This window comes from Drosophila obscura, unplaced genomic scaffold, assembly GCF_018151105.1.
Source record: "Drosophila obscura isolate BZ-5 IFL unplaced genomic scaffold, ASM1815110v1 contig_150, whole genome shotgun sequence".
Taxonomy (NCBI): domain Eukaryota; kingdom Metazoa; phylum Arthropoda; class Insecta; order Diptera; family Drosophilidae; genus Drosophila; species Drosophila obscura.
This window is the reverse complement of record NW_024542736.1, coordinates 11,838,273-11,856,364: the sequence shown is the minus strand read 5'-3', so window position 1 is coordinate 11,856,364 and position 18,092 is coordinate 11,838,273. Positions and strand designations below refer to the sequence as shown.

Here is an 18,092-nt window from a genome sequence, read left to right as displayed (position 1 = left end):
CATGCTCGAGGCATGCTCCATTTCTTTGGCGCTTCCACAACGGATAGGATATATGACGGAAACCACTTAGTAGGGGGTAGCAAATATTTGCCCTGCCATCGACAACGACTAAAAGGTGATAAACTTGGGCATAATGAAATATTTAATATTTGAACAGGCATTTAAAAGGTTATCTAATGCAGTTATGCTGCTTTTGCTGCTGATTTTACACACTCAGCATCATCATCACCATCAACAGCATTTCTGGGCGGCGGCTTATGTTTACTCAACGTTGATAAGCTGGGAAATATTTTGCATGCTTTTCCCCCTTATGCAAATGCCAGTTCTAGTAACCAGTCTCCCAGTCAGACTCTCCCGCCAGTGACAGGGGAACATTCTACAAGACCCCCCTTGTAGTAGATGGATAGACCTAGAACCATACATAGTTTTAGCACTGTCCTACCGTCTGCCTGGGCTGTGTGGAAGTGTGTTTACAAGCTTTTGACTCTGTTGATTAATGCTGTTGGCCACCCAGCTGTACATTGAGTAATACTCGAACCCAGGCAACCTGCCTGCCCTGCCCTGCCCTGCGCTTCACTGCCTCTGCTTGATGGATAGACAGGAATTCTAAGCTGAGCCGCCACTCTCTCACTCTCTGTATTTGAAGGGAAAACAATCTTACACCCAACTCAAAGTGTGTCGGGTGGCAGGAGGCATTTTCGGCTGGTCTATTCTGTGTTGGCTCTAAGGTGCAAGAACAGTTGGTTCCAATCGGTTTTGTTCTAACCTTAGCTGCTTCATCATTTTGTAACACTCAAAAAAGGGGCTAAAACCAAAAAATTGCAATGCCCTGAAGGGGATAACTGGATAACTGGGGAGAAATGGCTTGTTAAGAGCACAAGCTTCCACAAGGGCATGAAAGACAACCAGGTGAGGCAATGACAGATTGGTTGGCGTGAAAAATGTACCTGGGACAGGGACTTCATATCTGGAAATTAAAGTGTCGATCATAACACAGCTTGCCAGCGGATAGAGAATTTCAACTGATAAATCCTTTATCATCATATATCATTGATATCATTTTATTATTCCTTCAACAACAACCCACTCCAGAGGAATTAATATATCCTCAAAATTAATTTTCTTTATTTATAAATGAAAAATGCAGTCGTAATATTTTACCCTATGTGTTCCTTACTATTCTTGGGGAGGGATCGGGATGACCTTTGCACATGTACTCCATATAATATCGTGTACGCAAAAGATGTACGATGGCAAATAAGGAAATTATTTCTAAATAAATCAATGGCTCATTTGCTTCATTGGCCCCACTATCGCCCCCTCGGCAGCTGTTTACATAGGCTATATATACACGCACACGCACACAGATCCACATACACAGTGGGTAAGGGGAATCATCTGGCTTATAGACACCCCAACATGCATATATGTATATGCAGTGATCGTGATTGCGATCGTTTCGTTTCACACATAATGCTGAATGCCTGCCAGAGCCCCATCCGTGGCACGCGCCTCGCTCCAAGACACGTGAGCAACCGCAAGAGAGAGTGAGAAAGAGCAGGCTCCCCAGAGAGACACAAACAGACAGACAGACAGACAGAGAGAAAAAGAGCAGCGATCGGGAGCGATTGGGGAGAGAATAGTGCATTTATTTTTAGGATAACAATGGGCCCCAAAAGAGTACCGGCACGGCACAGCGGCGATATTCAGCGGATTCCTCTAAACGTATTTTCCTCGGGAAAAATCGAGGAAAATTTTTCAGCGCTGTGTCAGTCGAGCGCATAGAGCAACGCGAGCAAGGCATCATCGTCTCGTAGCCAGTGCGCGAATTATCTTATATACATACATATATAGAGATAGATATATATGTACCTATATATATATAACACACACACACACACATATATGTGCACGGATATATGCCCATGGTATAAAGATATACATATATCCGAATTACGATACTATATAAGGCAGAAGAGTAGAGTAGTGCAAAAGAGTGTGGGAACGAGAGAAATCTTTCAACTTTTGATGAAAAGTAAAATGTGAAATGTGAAAATTTAAATGTTCTTCTGCTTCTTGTGTGAGTGCTGGTCATGAAAATTGCAGCCCAAGAAAACGTCAATAAATGTGAGCAAAGAAAAAAAAATAAAAAATGAAAATCAGACCTATTCGGAGATACCAAATACTATCTGTGTGTTGTGTGTATCTATAATACCATTATCCCGCAAAACGAAACGAAAAAACCAACAAAAAGAATCGAGTAGAAGACGAAATAGATGGTTTTGGTGTTGCTGCTGCTGTTGCGTTCTTCTAGATACATTTCGGTGTTGCCGCTTCCTCGTTCCATCCCATCCCATCCCATATACCAACTGAACCGATCCCCCGATTCCATCCCGCTCCATCTCCCAATATCTACTCGTACACTCTCGTCGCATGCTCTTTAGTGTTTTTGGGGTATGTTTTTGTATCTGCTGCTCTGATGCTTTTATTTTGTTCTCTGGTCTTTTGCTCAAATAAAAATTCCTCTTGCGTGTTAGCTAAAAGTTATTTTTAAAAATTTCTTTTAATTTTGTTTTCACATTTACGCGGAGATACGAGATTTTAAATACGACTACTATGAGGAAGGAATTTTCTTCTCTCAACTTCTTAGCTTTCTCTCTCGCTCGTGTCTCTGTCTCCGTCTCCCCGAAAAGAAATATTACAAATTTCCGCATCTCGTTAGATTCTCTTTCATCTGCAGATGCAGAGAAATTAGATTTGGAAAATTGCAAAATACGTTTTCATTGCCTGCCAGATACAATTAATGTTACATCTATCACAGAGGTACCCCCTCTACCGCCCACTCCCGGCCTGACCCAAGCTTTTCCGCTTTGTCGGAGTCCAGCTAATATTTTCCTTAATTTGCCTTAAATTCAGAAATAAACCAACTGCTAATTGCATTTTATAAATATGTATAAACGTGTACATTTATGCCGCTTTACAATTTGTGCAATTATGTGTTAAATTTTGGTTTTAGTTATTGTTTAATGGTCGCTATAATCATTACATTAAAGTGCGGTCTGCTGTCCCCCCTCTCTTTTCACTTAAAAGCAAATTATAGTTCAAGTGTGCCCTCTCTCTCTCCCTCTCTCTCTGTGTGTTGAGGAAATGTGCAATCTGTTCAGTTTCCCATCAAAGGAACTTTCAATTTGTCTTATGGATCCAGGATTCCCCATCAATAATCCATAAAGGCTTGGCTCATAATTAAGAGTCGCCTGTAAGTAAACTTGAATATGCATCTGCCTCTGCCTCTACCTCTACCTCTCCTTCGTTGAGTGCACAAAACGTTGTACGAAATGGCAATTAGGCAAGGCATTTATATCACAGCAGTCCGTCGTCGTATGCAATATCCGTGAAGGGGACAGACAGACTGACAGACCGACACACCGACAGACTGAATGACAACAGCCATGCAAGAACACAGCCAGTCAACAACAAGCAGGCCGCCGGTGGCAATGGCAACAATGTCACAACACTCAAGTGTCAAACAAAAGGCGACGACGGCAATGGCGAAAGCTCTGTAGCCAGCCAGAAGGAACTCAAGGAAAACCGGGCGGTGGCGGGGCGAGACGGTTATAGAGTCAGAGCAAACAGAAATATCCAAATTTACACAATTTGCTGATGATAGACCAGGAGCACAGACAAAACGCACCAAAGACCAAAGAGAATGCATTGAAATATTGGTTACATTTTGGCAAAAGTAACACAAAAATGTCCCATGACAATGTCAGAGGGAAAACTAAGGTAAAAAGAAAATAGTAGCCAGCCGTAGCCTTATTCAAAGATACGTAATTAAATAGGCCACAAAAGAAGATGAAGCTAAGGTAAAAGCAAGCCAAATGGTTGGGTGAAATAACGAAATGAAATGAAACAAAGTAAGAAGTCCTGCATTCAAATGAAAAATAGTTCAGCTGTTCGGTAGGTGCGTTGCGATCTAGAGATACATTTTGTTTCGGTGTGATATCACAGGAGTCTTCACAAAAAATCCACTTGCTCTATAGGTTCTGAAATCTAGGCGTTAAATAAGACAGATGCACGGACCTTGCACTCTTTGAATGGCGGGAATATTAATAGCAAAAGAAGGTTGTGCTAAAATTAAAGAAAGTAAAGCCAAAGGTGAAATTGTAAATCCTTAAGCTGGCTTATATCCGTAAGAGCTCGAATTTAATTCTGGCACTGTTGCGGTTCAGGACAGAACAGGCTCTCTAGCTCTGTTATACGCATTGAAAAAATTATACAAAAATTAGCTTGCTTATTTTATTTTATGCACAATGAAAAAAGGATTAAATATTTGCATACAAGTTGCATATTGTTTGCCTTGTATTAAGTTTTATTTAAAATGTTTTTAATTGCCAGCTGTTTAATCCCATATACATAACGCGTTATATGTAATTTATATGGATTAGTTTTTTTTTTTTCATTTATATTTGTTTGCAATCAAACCCCCCCACAAGGCATAAAACATATACATACATATTCATATCTCTGAAATGAAGGATCACCTGAATAGATCTGGCTAGTGGAGCCGTGCCCCCCACGGGGGGGGGGGCCAATCAATTTATTTTCCTTGGAACTGAGGATAAAGGCCTGTCTATCTAATCCATTCTAATAGATACAATCCCCTAAGTTGAAATAGTTTTGGCTACAGAGCCTGTTCTGTTCTAAACCTGTCAAAACTTTAAAACGTATGCGTTTCTAATTAGCAACGTGTGGTGTTTTATTTTATCTAGCTTTAGAGATACATACATATGTACGCGTATGTAGATAGTTTTCAAGTTTAACTCATAATATGATGCATGATCTGATGCTTTGATAGACATTTCCCACGTGTGCGCGAGTGTAAATGAAAAGTTTGGCTCGTGGCTTTTTTTCCACCGGCATAAAGGGCAAAGCGTTAAATTCGCGTTTCCCCCAAAGACACAAGCACACACACACACTAACACTAACCACAAAAACATAGGACACGCACACGGACGTTGTTGTTCGTTGTTGTTGATGGTTGGAAAATTCAACGCTAGAAAAACTTTTTCAGCATATGGAAGCAGTGGCACAGGGGACTGCGACAGGCGAAGGAAAAGGAAAAGGCGGCCGTTCATTGCACGGTTCCTTGTGGCTGCCTTGCTTTCTCATCTGTGTTTGTGTGTGTGAGCCTTTGTATATGTGTTCTGGTGCCGCAACTTTTGTGCAAGCAAAGGAAATGCTTGACATGTCTTGTTCCTTTCGGCGGCTTGCTTATTTTATTTTATATTATATTATATTTTTCTTTTTTGGACGTTTCTTTTTTGTGCTTTGATACAGGCGCATTAACAGAGCTAAGGCACAAAAACAGAATGCTATAGCTGGTGGTGTCGTATTCTGACTATAAGATACCCTGTAAATCTGTCTTTTCTATAAACCCAATTGTTATTTTAATTATTCATGTTGTTCCACAAAAGCCGAAAGGTGCATGGAGCAGCTAAATTAATTTTTCCCAGATTTATTGTCTATGTTCATTTTAAATATCCATAATTTTTGGATTTTCTCTAGTCTCAAAAATCGTTCGCTGCTGGAACAGCTCAAGCGATTTTAATGGATCGGAAATGCTTCCTTTTCCTTTTCCTTACAAACCTACTCCCCCAAAACGTACCCCAGGAATTAGGAAAAGAAAAAAAATCAGACGTTGTTCCTGTGCGTTTTATTTTTTTCTTTTTCTTTTGCAGCATTTTAATTATGTATTTGTTGTTTGATCGTTTTTATTTATTTTTTCCGCCTGCCTTCCGTTTTGGCTTGGTCATTTATTTGGGTAGGTGATTACCCCAACACAAGAGTGGAAATGAAACCTTTTGAACCTTGAACTTGTGAAGTCTAGGACTTTATGCGTTAATTTCGAGGTCTCTTGGCCTTCCTACATTTTGATAAATGGCATAAATATTTTCATTGAAAGAAGGGGCAAGAAAACAATAAATCTTCTGATTGTTTTTTAACGCAATTAATGCTGATGTTGATTTGGGTTGGCTTTTGGTCTGTGTCTGGGTCTGGATCTGAGTCTGGGACTGGGACTGTGGTTCCCGTACATTGAACGCATATGCCAAAGATGACTTCTCTGACTTATTGACACTTGAAATTGCTCGTCTCTTGCTTTTAATTGCCAAAGTAGACATCCAAATACATTCATAATATACAAATACATATACACAGTATATGTACTGTATGTATGCATATTTGTTAATTATTTATTTGACAAGTAGACGGCAAAAATTCCTTTCTCTTGTGCATTATATTTTCGACTTTGCTTGAATCATTCAATTTGAACAAAAAGAAATGGTTTTGACAGTGAATTCATATTTATTCTAACACAATAAATTAATGTAATTAATTTGATATATGACGGGGTTAAGAGACTAAATATAATGATATACAAAGTATATAGAATATTTTTGTATATTTCGGTATCATTTAGAGATATTTCAAGGTGCATTGCATGCTTTGATGCGTATTATTATGAGAATTACTTGTCGGATACGTGATAAATGGGTTAAATAAATAGAATGCGACTAAGAGAGATGTTCACTCAAGGTAGCTATCTCCTAGTATAGTGGATCGACTTGGGGATCTACAATTTGTTTACATTTCCAATGGTAATTGCATAAAGTGTAGAATCTGTTTAACAATTATACTGTTTTTCTGTAGAAAATTTCCCAGTTCATTGACGAATGTGCCCTAGTGGAAGATGAGGACTAAAATTAATACAGAGAAAAAAAATCCAAGGAAGTTTCCCAATCGTTGCCGTAGCCTAGAAATTGATTGATTGATATTGATATCCTGCCCCGAAAATTTGTCTTCCGACTTTATTTGTGTACTTAACTAACTTGTTTTTTGTAAAATCATTTCCTTGAGTTTAATTCATTGAACTGACACTGAGACACAAATTTCTATGGCGTCAATTTGAATTGTTTAAGTTCAACGAGCCTCAACATAAACAGAACCTTTCTCCATCGTATCATCTTTCTCATTAATGTAATTGCAGAGTGTTCATTAATCATTACAAATTCGAAGACTCTTGGGGCTTCCTTTCCTCTTGTTGCCACTCAAATGTCATTAAATTTATGTAATTGAAGACCAAACTGAAAATATTAATACATCAACAGAGAAATTCATTTAATTTCGTAAACAATTACATTGAAATTGGATTACTCGCATTTGAATATCAATTCTGTATGCGGTATTCCCTTTTAAAAACAAATAATTTGTCATTTTCCATGGGAATCCATTCGTTCTGCGTTGCCCTTTGTCATCGTCCGACCTTCCATGACTTCTCCACAAGCACACACACACACAGACACACCACACACAATCCTTAGAGTCCACCCAATCCTCCTCCATCGAATGCAGTGTGGCACGAATTCTGCACGATTCCAGCAGCTGAAATTCAATTATGCCATTGAATTGATTTCGTTTTCGATGAACACCAGATTCATCCGTCAGTTTATGGCCATTGATTAATTCATGCCATTATTCTCGATTATATGGGACATTTCTCGCCTGGATTGATGTCTGTTCACTGGGCCATATGCCCGCCTCCAGACTCTGAACTCGCATTTAACCAAATAAAATATACCAAAAAAATTCACATATGTACGAGTACTCCAGAGACACAGAGAAATTGAGAGAGAGACAAGATCCGTCTGTCAGAAATATTTCTTGGCCAAAATGTCGCGCTCGACTTGACCCAGAAAAACATTTTCATTTGCATATTTACATTGCCTATCTGGATGGAATTTATTGTTGCTATTCCTTATCCTATCTTAGGCAAGAGCAAAAAATAAAATTGAGCTAAAATAACTTAAATAAAAGAAGGACCAAACATTTGAATACCCTATGGCAAATTGGTAGATGTTTTTGGCAGGTGTGCGATAAAATTTTAAACGTATTTTCAAAAATAATGAAATTATAAAATAAAATCATAGAATACAAAATAGTTTAAAAAATAAATTAGATTCGATCTTTCTCCCACAGAGGAGCTTAGTAATACAGTTTTCAAGAGAGCAAACCACCTTTCTCTCTCTCTCTCTGTCTCTCTAGCCTCTAGCCTATCCTCTAGCTCTATCCTAGTGAAACTCGTGCTCGTTTTTTTTTCTGCATAGCAAACATGTATTCAAATTGATGATACCCGCTCTAGTGTAGGGTATAAGTAAGAAAATATTTTCCCTTTACGTAAACGACAACGATGCAAGAAATTCCAAACTGACGGAAAAGCAAGCAAAGATATTTCAACAACTTTTACTCAAGAGGAAGGATGATGGGCAAGGGGCAGCTGCTGCTTGTGGTGTTTATCTCTGCTGCTGCTGCTGCCGTGCCGGGTGCCGTCGCCGTGCTACATCTCGCAGCCCCATGCCACATGCCACATCCACATAGTTAGTTGCTTCCCTAGCTGCTCAATGACATGTGCTGTCTGAGTGCCAAAAAACAAAAAAGAGAAAAGGGGAAGAAATGGGGGAAAATCGCCGTCTTAGTGGAAGAAAAGCGAGCCAGAGGCCGTCGAGACTGGACGCCGCGCAATGTTATTGTATGTTGCAGATGCGAGTTGGATTGGCGAGCAGCGAAATTGAACGGCATCGGCACAGTGCCGGTCGGGTTCAGCGCACTTTAAATACTGTTCGTTGCCCTGATTTGATTTTGGATGTGGATTTGGCTCTCTGGCTCTTTTTTTCCCCAGCCCCAGATGCCCAAGATACGATATACGGGCATCTATATATCAAGCAAAGAGGGAGAACGATATACAATGTATATATGTGCTATATATATATATATATATGTATAATTGCGTGTAAAGATTCATTTATTTATGTGTGTGACAGCGGTGAAAGAGAAGTGGAGGAGCAGCAGCAGCAGCAGCAGCACGCGTGCTGCGCTCGTTTGTGTAATCGTATCTTAAAGATACAATTGCAGCCCCCCACCACCATTGTTATTGTTGTGGTGGCGGCGACGGCGGCGACGGCTCGTGCCAAGCACTGCACATGGCTCTTGCCAGGTTCCACTTCGTGTGGCGGCACACACTCGAGCAGATCAGAGCTCCCCTTGGGTTCGGTTCAGTTCGGTTCTGTTGTGGTTACACTTTAATTTACTATCCATCAAGTGCACATTTATAATTGGAACAGTGCCAGTGCCAGTGGCAGAGGCAGAGGCAGTGGCAGCGCTAGTGAGACTCTGACTCTCTCTCGCCTCGAGTGGCTTTCAACTGTATCTGTCGTTGGCTGTATGTATCATCATTTCTCCCTTGGTCTGCATCTGTATCTGTAATTGCTGGGTCTTTATTCCTTTTTGAGACCTTCCTTTATTCCCTATTCCTATTCGTATTCCTTTTCCTGGCTTGTAGGTCATAACTGTCAGAGACAAAACGCGCTAAACCTCTGGCTCGGGTGATGCGGAATCCTCTCTTGATAGTTGCTCTGCTCATCCACAATGCTGATAGATTAGTCCCCTAATAGTGTCGCATTCTGGATTCAGACAATACAATGGCAAGTGGGGAGTGTGGAGAAGCGGAAGGAAGGAAGGAGGGAGGCAAGGGAGAGCTGCACAAGTGACCACTTTACGCCCAGACACTCGGGGGACCCTTCAACCAGAGAAGCGTGGAGCGCAAAAGCGAGAGAGCTGGCCGTGACGTTCAAAATTGCATAAATGTCCCCTCCGCCGCCGCCAAGCTGCCACGCCCGCACACACACACATACACATACTACATATAAGCCCTGGTTCAGAATAAACCAGCGAAGAGTTTGTTCGTTCACAGCAAGCTGTCAAAAATCGTTGATAAATATCACTAAAGAATCTTTCAACTAGCTTCCTGTCCGCGCAGAGGGACATTTCTGTCGCTGTTGACATCTTTTGGCAGCTCATCAAGAGCAAACCCATGAAAGATCTTTACGAGTATATTCGGAATATAATATTTGCATAACGGAAACATTTCTAATGCGCTTCAAACAAACATCGCAATTACTGCAACGTTTTGGGATATTATCTTTTAGTTATTTCAACCTTCACACAGTCGACAGATCTTTTCTTGCGTGGCTACACCAAAAATTGGACGTATAGGCAAGACGAGAATTTCAGAGTCCATTCGGCTTATTATCTGTTTAGATAAGTAATTTTTTTTTAGCAAGTTCCTTTTTTATACTCCATAAACCATAAAATATATATTATTTTGGTAGTGATCGTAACATTATTTTAGCCATAAATGAAGAACACAATTTCCAATGGCTGACTCATCGCATTCTGGCGCACTCACGACTTTTTCCCCCTTGTGTGTTTCCCTCCCTTCACTGTCATCTTTATGCTAGTGAGACTCGTACTGCCACAGCTAAGCTACTCTGTAAGAGAGGCACTTGTGTCTCCACTTAAATGTTCCTTCTGGTTAAATATCTCATATATGTACGTACGATATACTCGTAAAGGAGTATTGTTTCTTTATAGCCGTACTACATATAAAATAAAACTATCAAGCAAGCTAACCGCCCGTACTCATGAATCCTCACATAAAACACCTAAAAACGGGCATTAAACTCTTGTTGGTTGGTGCTGGCCTCGGATCCGGATCGCCTTGCCTGGGCATAATTAAAATCTAGGTCGAGTGCAGATTCGGCTGCTCCTCCTTTTTTGCGGCACCGGGTGGTAAAAGCGCAACCAGCAAGAGAGAGAGAGAGTGGCAGCAACAGCAGCAGCATTTCCCCAGTCATTCCATCGTGTGTCGTCGTGTGTGCGTCGCGCTTTGTGGATAATTAATTGATTGCCCATTTGATTGAACGTTTGATGGATGAGTGCTGTGTCCGTGCCGTGCCCTGCCCTGCCGTTCCGTGCCGTGCGATTGTGTAGACAGACCCTGAGTCCCCCGAGTTGACATTTGTGCTAACGGGATTGCGTTCCCCTCTCTTCTCTTCTCTTCTCTTTTTAGTAATTTGCAACGGCTCTTAGTGGAGCAGCCTCGACAGAAGAAGACCCAGCCCCAGTTGTAGCCCCCCCGGTGCAGTTGCAGTTCCTGCCACAGACGCAGACACCAAACCACACACACCCACACACACACAGCCCCACAGTCATGGTGATAAGCAAACCCGAATCGGTGGGCGCGCAATCCAATGGAGCGGCAACTGGAGCTACTACGGCTGCGGCTGCCCCAGACCTGGATGCACACGGCAATAGTCTGGCACATCCGTCGGGAATACCACAGGATCAAATAGACAATATATTGAGCGGCATTGCCAATACGGGCGATGTACGGATGAACAATCACCGCAAAAAGCTGCGACAAAGGTGAGTTAGTTGCTGGTGATTGGTGATTAGAATGGATAATGGCTAACTGGATATTCCCTTTGCAGATTTGATATTATTAAGAAACTAGGCCAGGGCACATACGGCAAGGTGCAGTTAGGTATTAATAAGGAAACCGGCCAGGAGGTGGCCATCAAAACCATCAAGAAATGCAAAATCGAGGCCGAGGCCGATCTGGTGCGCATCAGGCGTGAGGTGCAGATCATGAGTTCCGTGCAGCATCCCAACATTATACACATCTATGAAGGTATGATCCTGCGCCAAAATGGAACCCCTACGGAATAACCACAGCCTAACATTCCCCTTCGATTTCCCTTTTTAGTATTTGAGAATCGAGAGAAAATGGTGCTGGTCATGGAGTTTGCCGCTGGCGGCGAACTCTACGACTATCTGTCCGAGCGAAAGGTGCTGAACGAGGAGGAGGCGCGACGCATCTTCCGGCAGGTGGCCACCGCCGTCTACTACTGTCACAAGCACAAGATCTGCCATCGGGATCTGAAGCTGGAGAACATACTGCTGGACGAGAAGGGGAATGCCAAGGTGAGTGCCACTCACTCATGACAGAGTGTTGAAATGAACGCCAAGATCCGCTCTCTGCCTCTACCTTTCCAGATTGCTGACTTTGGTCTGTCGAATGTGTTCGATGCTGGCCGCTTGCTGGGCACCTTCTGCGGCTCCCCGTTGTATGCATCGCCCGAAATTGTCGAGGGCACACCCTACCAGGGACCGGAGGTGGACTGCTGGTCGCTGGGGGTGCTGCTCTACACTCTAGTCTACGGCTCCATGCCCTTCGATGGCTCCAACTTCAAAAGACTCGTCAAGCAGATCAGCCAGGGCGACTACTATGAGCCGCGGAAGCCGTCGCGCGCCTCCACCCTCATCCGGGACATGCTGACGGTGTGCCCCAGGAAGCGGGCCAGCATCGAGCAGATCTGTGCGCATTGGTGGGTCAACGAGAACGACAATGTCTCCTGCCTGGACCTGGCCGAGGATCTGGCCAACCAAACGCCCGTGCGTCTGGATGTGCTCCTCTCCCTTACCCCGGCGGCCATAACGGCCGACCAACTGGTGGTGCCATCCGCCGAGGGGGCGGCCGCAGCGGCCAAGGCGGCGGCAAACGAGCGTGTGCCCCGCTCCCATTCGGTGGGCTCCATACGTGACATGATCCCACCCAACACGGAGGCAGAGCGCCGCATCCTGGACATGGTTGCTGGTGAGTTGACGTCATCCATCGCCTGTCAATCGAAGATGCTTTGTTCGTTCGAATGCGCTTGAATGCTCCCACGTCAGAGAACACCCCGAAGAGAAAACCCACGCTGAGATTTTTCTTCTTGTGTATATATAAATGGAGACTAACTAGCGACACACACACACAACCACACACACAACCACATCCACACTACCAACCCAATCCACACACTAACTGATGCCCCACCTGCCAATTCTCCAACTTCCAAAACCCCCCAAACACCCCAAACCATAACCAACCAACCACATACATACAACCCAATCACTCTCGACTCTCGAGGATACTAAACACCACTTGAAACTAAAGTCATTTAACCACAAAACTCATTAAACCACACAACCCTTTCTCTCTCTCTCTCTCTCTCTCTCTCTCTGTCTGTCTGTCTCTGTTTTCCCAGCCGGCGGAGAGGCTGCCCTGATGCCATCGCCCACACGCACCATCACGCCCGCCCAGAGTCCCGTGCAAACCAAACGGAAGCTGCAGCCCACCGTCTCCACAGAGAATGCGGCAGGAACCACGGCCAAGAAGAAGGAGAAGCCGGCCAATAATTCGTTTGTGATCAGCGGAGCAGCAGCACCACCACCACCACCGACTGAGCCAACGCGACCCGCACCTGCACCACCGACCCTCATGGAAGCGGAGACTGAGGAGAAGCCGAGAATGGAGCCAAGCTTCTCGCAGAAGGACATGCAAATGGTGGGCGACCTGTGCGAGCAGCTGATGGGTGGAGACGCCTCTGGCACACCCACACCGACGCCCACGCCGGTACCTGCCACCGCTGCACCAGTGGCTGTGCCCCGGCAGCCAACGCGCGGCAAACTGGATGCCGTGGCCGAGACGCCCGAGGAGAAAGATGCCACCAAGGTGATCAAAAAGTTTGTGAACAAGCACAAGACCGCCGACCTGGTCAATGCCATTAACGAGAGTGCCACGGCAAGTGGCAAGGTTGCACCACCAGCAGCAGCAGCAGGAGCAGCGGTAGCTCCCGCTCCTGCACCCCCATTCGTGCGCAAATGCAGCCTGCAGGATGAGTCCACGCTGAACAAGTTCAATGCCGAGCGGCGCAAGTCGCGCATCCTGGAGACGGCGGAGAAGTTCCAGCCACCGCCACCGGTCACGACGGGACCAGTAAGCCAGGCGGCGGCGCCCGAGAAGCCCAAGAAGCTCAGCATACCCGGCGTCAGTGTGGGCAGCTTCAAGAAGGAGTTCGAGCGGAAGGCGACCAATCCGCCAGCCACCGCAGGACCCACGCCCGGCGAACTGCGCGCCCAAGAGCAGGTGGCCGCTGCGGCGGCTGCTGCCCAGGAGGCCGAGTCGCAGTCCCTGGCCACACCGCCGGCCTCGCCAGTGGTGGCCCAGTCCCTAGAGGCCAGCGACTCGAAGAACTCGGTGTCCTCAATCTCGCTGGACGAGGCCCGCCGTTCGATGGAGAACTCCATAGCCCTGCTGCTGCAGGCCCAGAACGAGTCCAACAAGGAGGTCGACCAGCTGTGCGCCCAGACGGAGACAATCGGCGTCAGCGAGTCCACGCCCACCAGGGAGGAGCGCGAGCGTAAGTTGAAGAATGCGCGCGCCATCATCGGAAACGCCATACAGCCGGGTGAGTGGCCAAGACTCCGCATGTGCCTCCTGCCAGAGATTGTGATCATTATTATGATAGTCGTACTTTAGTTAAGCTAAACCCTGCAGCGCTTTAAAGTTGACTACTAGCACCTTAGCATTACTACATTAAATATTATCCAGCATTAAGTGAATCCTGAATCTGGTGTTGAGTTCGGAGCACAAGTCGCAGCGGCGTCCATGGGTGAAGTGAAAAGTCATATGGATATGTGAAGTTGAAGCTAGAGGCTTTATCAGTTCCTGTTGCCGGTTTTGGTATTATTTAAACAGTTTTATAATTGGATAATACCCATTATCCATGGATAAACATTGTGTTTTCTTTTGTACTTTGTGAAATAAGTAATTAAATTTAATTCAAATTATTGCTGCAATTGGTAATTAAACATTTAAATCTACCAAGCGGCTCGTTGCACAAGCGAAAAGTGCCAAAGAGAATGTCCAAGAATTCAAAAACAAAATACATGTCGAGCACATGACAAGGAACACTGATACTCGACTCCATTCGACTGGTAAAAAGATATCCTGAATTTAGTTTAAGCATTTAGCTCTGCCAGACCACATCCACAATCCACAATCCACGACTTGTGCGCTCGACTCCAACTCCAGTCCATCGTCTTGTTTTTCCACACTTTTTACTTTGACATTCTACTTAATTTCTTTCGATTTTCAATGTGTATGTAAACGTCTTGCAAGCGGAGTGCTGCATGGATTATATCTGGCTTTTGGAATATAATCTTCGGCTCACCCACACACTCACTCACCGAACTCTGTCTCTCTCTCTATCTATCTCTCTCTCTGTCTGTCTCTCCATCAAAGCGAATCCCAGCAAACTAAGTGAAAATCCAAAGCAAATTTCCCTTCTACCCCGTCAATTATCCTTTTCGCTTGGCCAAACAATAAAATGGGGCTTAATCCCAAAGCAAATAAATGCTCCGCTCATTATCATACTCATGGAATCCCACCTGTCTGTTGTCTTCGCAGCCCATGACTACCCAGCTATCCATCCACCCCCACATACATGCCTCATCATATTCATTGACTCATCATCTTAATTTTAGTGATACGCAGGCCGGCACCGTTCTGTGGCATCGGCAATGGCAATGGCTTGGGCGGTGGCAGTGGTAATCGCGGTCCGAACAGTGCACCGATACGTGCGGAAAGTGGCAACAACTTTATGGGCTATCTGTCGCCCTCGCCACCGATATGTGGCCCACAGACAGCGCCGCCAGTGCTGATCTCACCGAATGCTTTGGCGGCGGCCAAGCAGACCATACAGCAGCGCCTCTTCGGGGGTGGCCTGCCCGGCAAATCGTCGCCCACATCAAAGCGGCCAGCCACCTGGCAGCCACAGGCAGCCTACAGCTCGGCGAGCATCTTCCAGCCAGCGTCTAGCAGTCCGTTCAAGATGCTCCAGCAGAAGTACCAGCAGGAACAGCAGCGAGGATCGACTGGGGCTGGCAGTGCCATGTTTACGCCGCCGCCATCGCCGCAATATGCCCAGCCAGCCAACAGCACCAGCAGCAGCAGCACCGTCAACAGAAGCGGCCACAGCAGTAACAGCAGCAACAGCCACAGCAGCAACAACAACAACTGCAACACGATGCAGCCTAATGTCAATTACAATGTCAATTCGCGCACGAGACCATTTCATAATCAAGCTCAAGACACACTCAATACCAATGCCAGTAGTACATCTGCCATGCCAGCGGCCATGTGGCTGAAATGTAAGTCTTGGCGGCGGCACCCAACCACCCAACCACCAACCTGAAACCGAAACCGAAACCGATGGAGAAACCCCCATCCCACCAGAAACATGTGCTTTGTGCTATGTGCGTGTGTGTGTGTGTGTGTGCGTGTGTGTGCCTGCCCAGCAACCCACTCAATCCGTTTCCGTTTCCTGTTCCCGTTCCCGTTCCTGATTCCTGTTGCGTTCCTCAAAAACTTATTTGTTTTCCTCCGTTTTTGTTTGCTGTCGGGACACACTGGTTAGGCTGATGGATTGCCCACGAACTGCCATTTGTGGCATGGAAATCTCTGTCTAATCAGTGTGATAACATCCTGGCTTGGTACTCCTGTACTCTTCACACCGCTCTCTGTAGTCCTGGCTCTGCTTTCCTCTCTACCCTTCTTTTTTTGTTTGTTGCTCTGTTCCTGTTGGCCGAATCCAATCCTGAATCCTTTGGGCTCTTTTTTTTAGACGTTGTTTGTTCTGGTTGTCGTTCTCGTTGTTCTGGTTGTAGTTGTTGTTGTTGTTGCTGCTGTTGTTGTTGTTCGTGCTCGTTGTGTTCTTTCTATCTTTCAATTTCCATCCAATGATTGTAGTACTTTATCTGTACTGTATCTGTAGCCGCTGTGCCTCTGCCTCTGACTATGCCTCTGCCTCTGCCACTGCTGCTGTTAATTAACCCTCAACAATGTAGTACATGAGCGCTTTAACCCACTGATTGTTTCGAGTTTCTATTTCTGTTACTGTTCACTTATGCTTCATTGCTTACTCGTTCCTGTTGCACCACAGCCCCCGCCCCACTCACATCCACCCATTGATGCACAACTAATCTGAGAATCTCTTTAATCGCTGCAGCTTCACCCGGAGCCGATGGACAGCCGGGCACACCGGGAGCCGTCAAGACCTCCACAGCCTCAATTACCCTCAAGTCGGCCACGCTGCCGCGCCGCAAGATCAATGCCAAGTCGGAGGTGCAGCTGGAGATCAAGCCACGCATCCCAGAGCAGGCACCCCAGCCGGCCATGCGTTTCAGCACCGAGATGCAGCATCCGGTGGCCGATCTGCGCAGTGCACCGCCGCGTGAAGGTCCCATGCCGTACAGCCCCATCAAGACGACGCTGCCGGGGCGTGCAACCAGCCTGGAGCCCAAGGAGCATGTCATCACCATCCAACGACCGCCCACGCAGCATGCCTACGGACGCACCAGCTCCAACACAACCACGCGGTAAGTAAGAGGAAGCAGTAGCCAGGATATCATTATATATCCAAGATATACATGTATAAAAGATGCTATAAAAGTATTTCCATGTTTTACGACCTCTTGCAGTTCCGGCTCACTGTCACGTCAGTCCACGGTTGAGTCCGAGTCGGATGCGACCACCACGGCCACGGCCACAAATATGTCACAGGCAACCGTAACCGGACAGGGCACCTCCCAGCCCATCAAGAAGAGTCCACGTGAATTTATCATACCGATTGCCGTCGAGGGCGGTGGCTTCATCACGCCCCGGGAGCGCAGCATCGAGCCATCCGAATCGAGTCACACCACCGCCTCCAGTCGGTCCACGTTTAGCCGACTGCGTCCGTCGCGTCGCATTGGGTAAAAGTTTTGCCATCGAAACTTGTGTGCAACATTGCGCTTGAATGAATTCAATTTTGCATACAGCTCCCTGCTGAGCGAGGCCGGCTTCGATGAGGGTTCGCCATTCCAGAAGATGCGCACCACCTCGATAACACGTGACGGCGGCGCTGGAGCCGGAGCCGATGAGGAGGCACGCTTCACCCCACACCGACTCAGGTTCGCCAGCATCCTTTTCGCTTAGTCTCAGACCAAAGGTTGTGCCCCAAAGGCCCCCCACGGCATGAATACGTAACTGGATTGCCGGATTGAATCAGTCTCCTCTACTCATTGCGCTCTCTCTTCTGCTCCTTGACTGCTTTTTGATTCAGTTATTTTCATCATCTTACCATCTCTTGCCATCTCTTTTTTTTTTTTTTTTTTTGACACACCCGCAGAAGCTCAAGACCTGTCAAGAAAATTAGTCAGGACAACGACTCGCAAAGCTCTAACGAAGAGGATGATGACGACGATGATGGCTTTGAGATACTCACGGCGGAGAATCTGTTCTCGACACTGCTGCAGCGGGTAAGACATTGCTT

General features: G+C 45.7%; 1 protein-coding gene across 12 annotated transcripts in view; it reads left to right on the top strand.

The window, feature by feature from the left end:
• Positions 1-18,092, top strand: part of LOC111066469 (serine/threonine-protein kinase par-1) — a 51,460-nt gene that overhangs the window by 22,588 nt on the left and 10,780 nt on the right. For 6 of the 12 annotated variants that reach the window (XM_022355115.2, XM_041591623.1, XM_041591629.1 and 3 more), the window contains exons 2-11: positions 10,964-11,319; positions 11,385-11,584; positions 11,660-11,877; positions 11,950-12,550; positions 12,984-14,186; positions 15,265-15,930; positions 16,788-17,157; positions 17,260-17,532; positions 17,599-17,730; positions 17,949-18,078. In XM_022355115.2, the coding sequence (XP_022210807.2) occupies positions 11,105-11,319; positions 11,385-11,584; positions 11,660-11,877; positions 11,950-12,550; positions 12,984-14,186; positions 15,265-15,930; positions 16,788-17,157; positions 17,260-17,532; positions 17,599-17,730; positions 17,949-18,078 (4,008 nt within the window). In that variant the 5' untranslated portion in view covers positions 10,964-11,104. Of the gene's footprint in view, positions 1-1,782; positions 1,929-1,966; positions 2,081-7,827; positions 7,925-10,963; positions 11,320-11,384; positions 11,585-11,659; positions 11,878-11,949; positions 12,551-12,983; positions 14,187-15,264; positions 15,931-16,787; positions 17,158-17,259; positions 17,533-17,598; positions 17,731-17,948; positions 18,079-18,092 lie in introns of those variants that run through there. The other 6 variants (XM_041591625.1, XM_041591624.1, XM_041591630.1 and 3 more) reach the window with 4 other exon arrangements.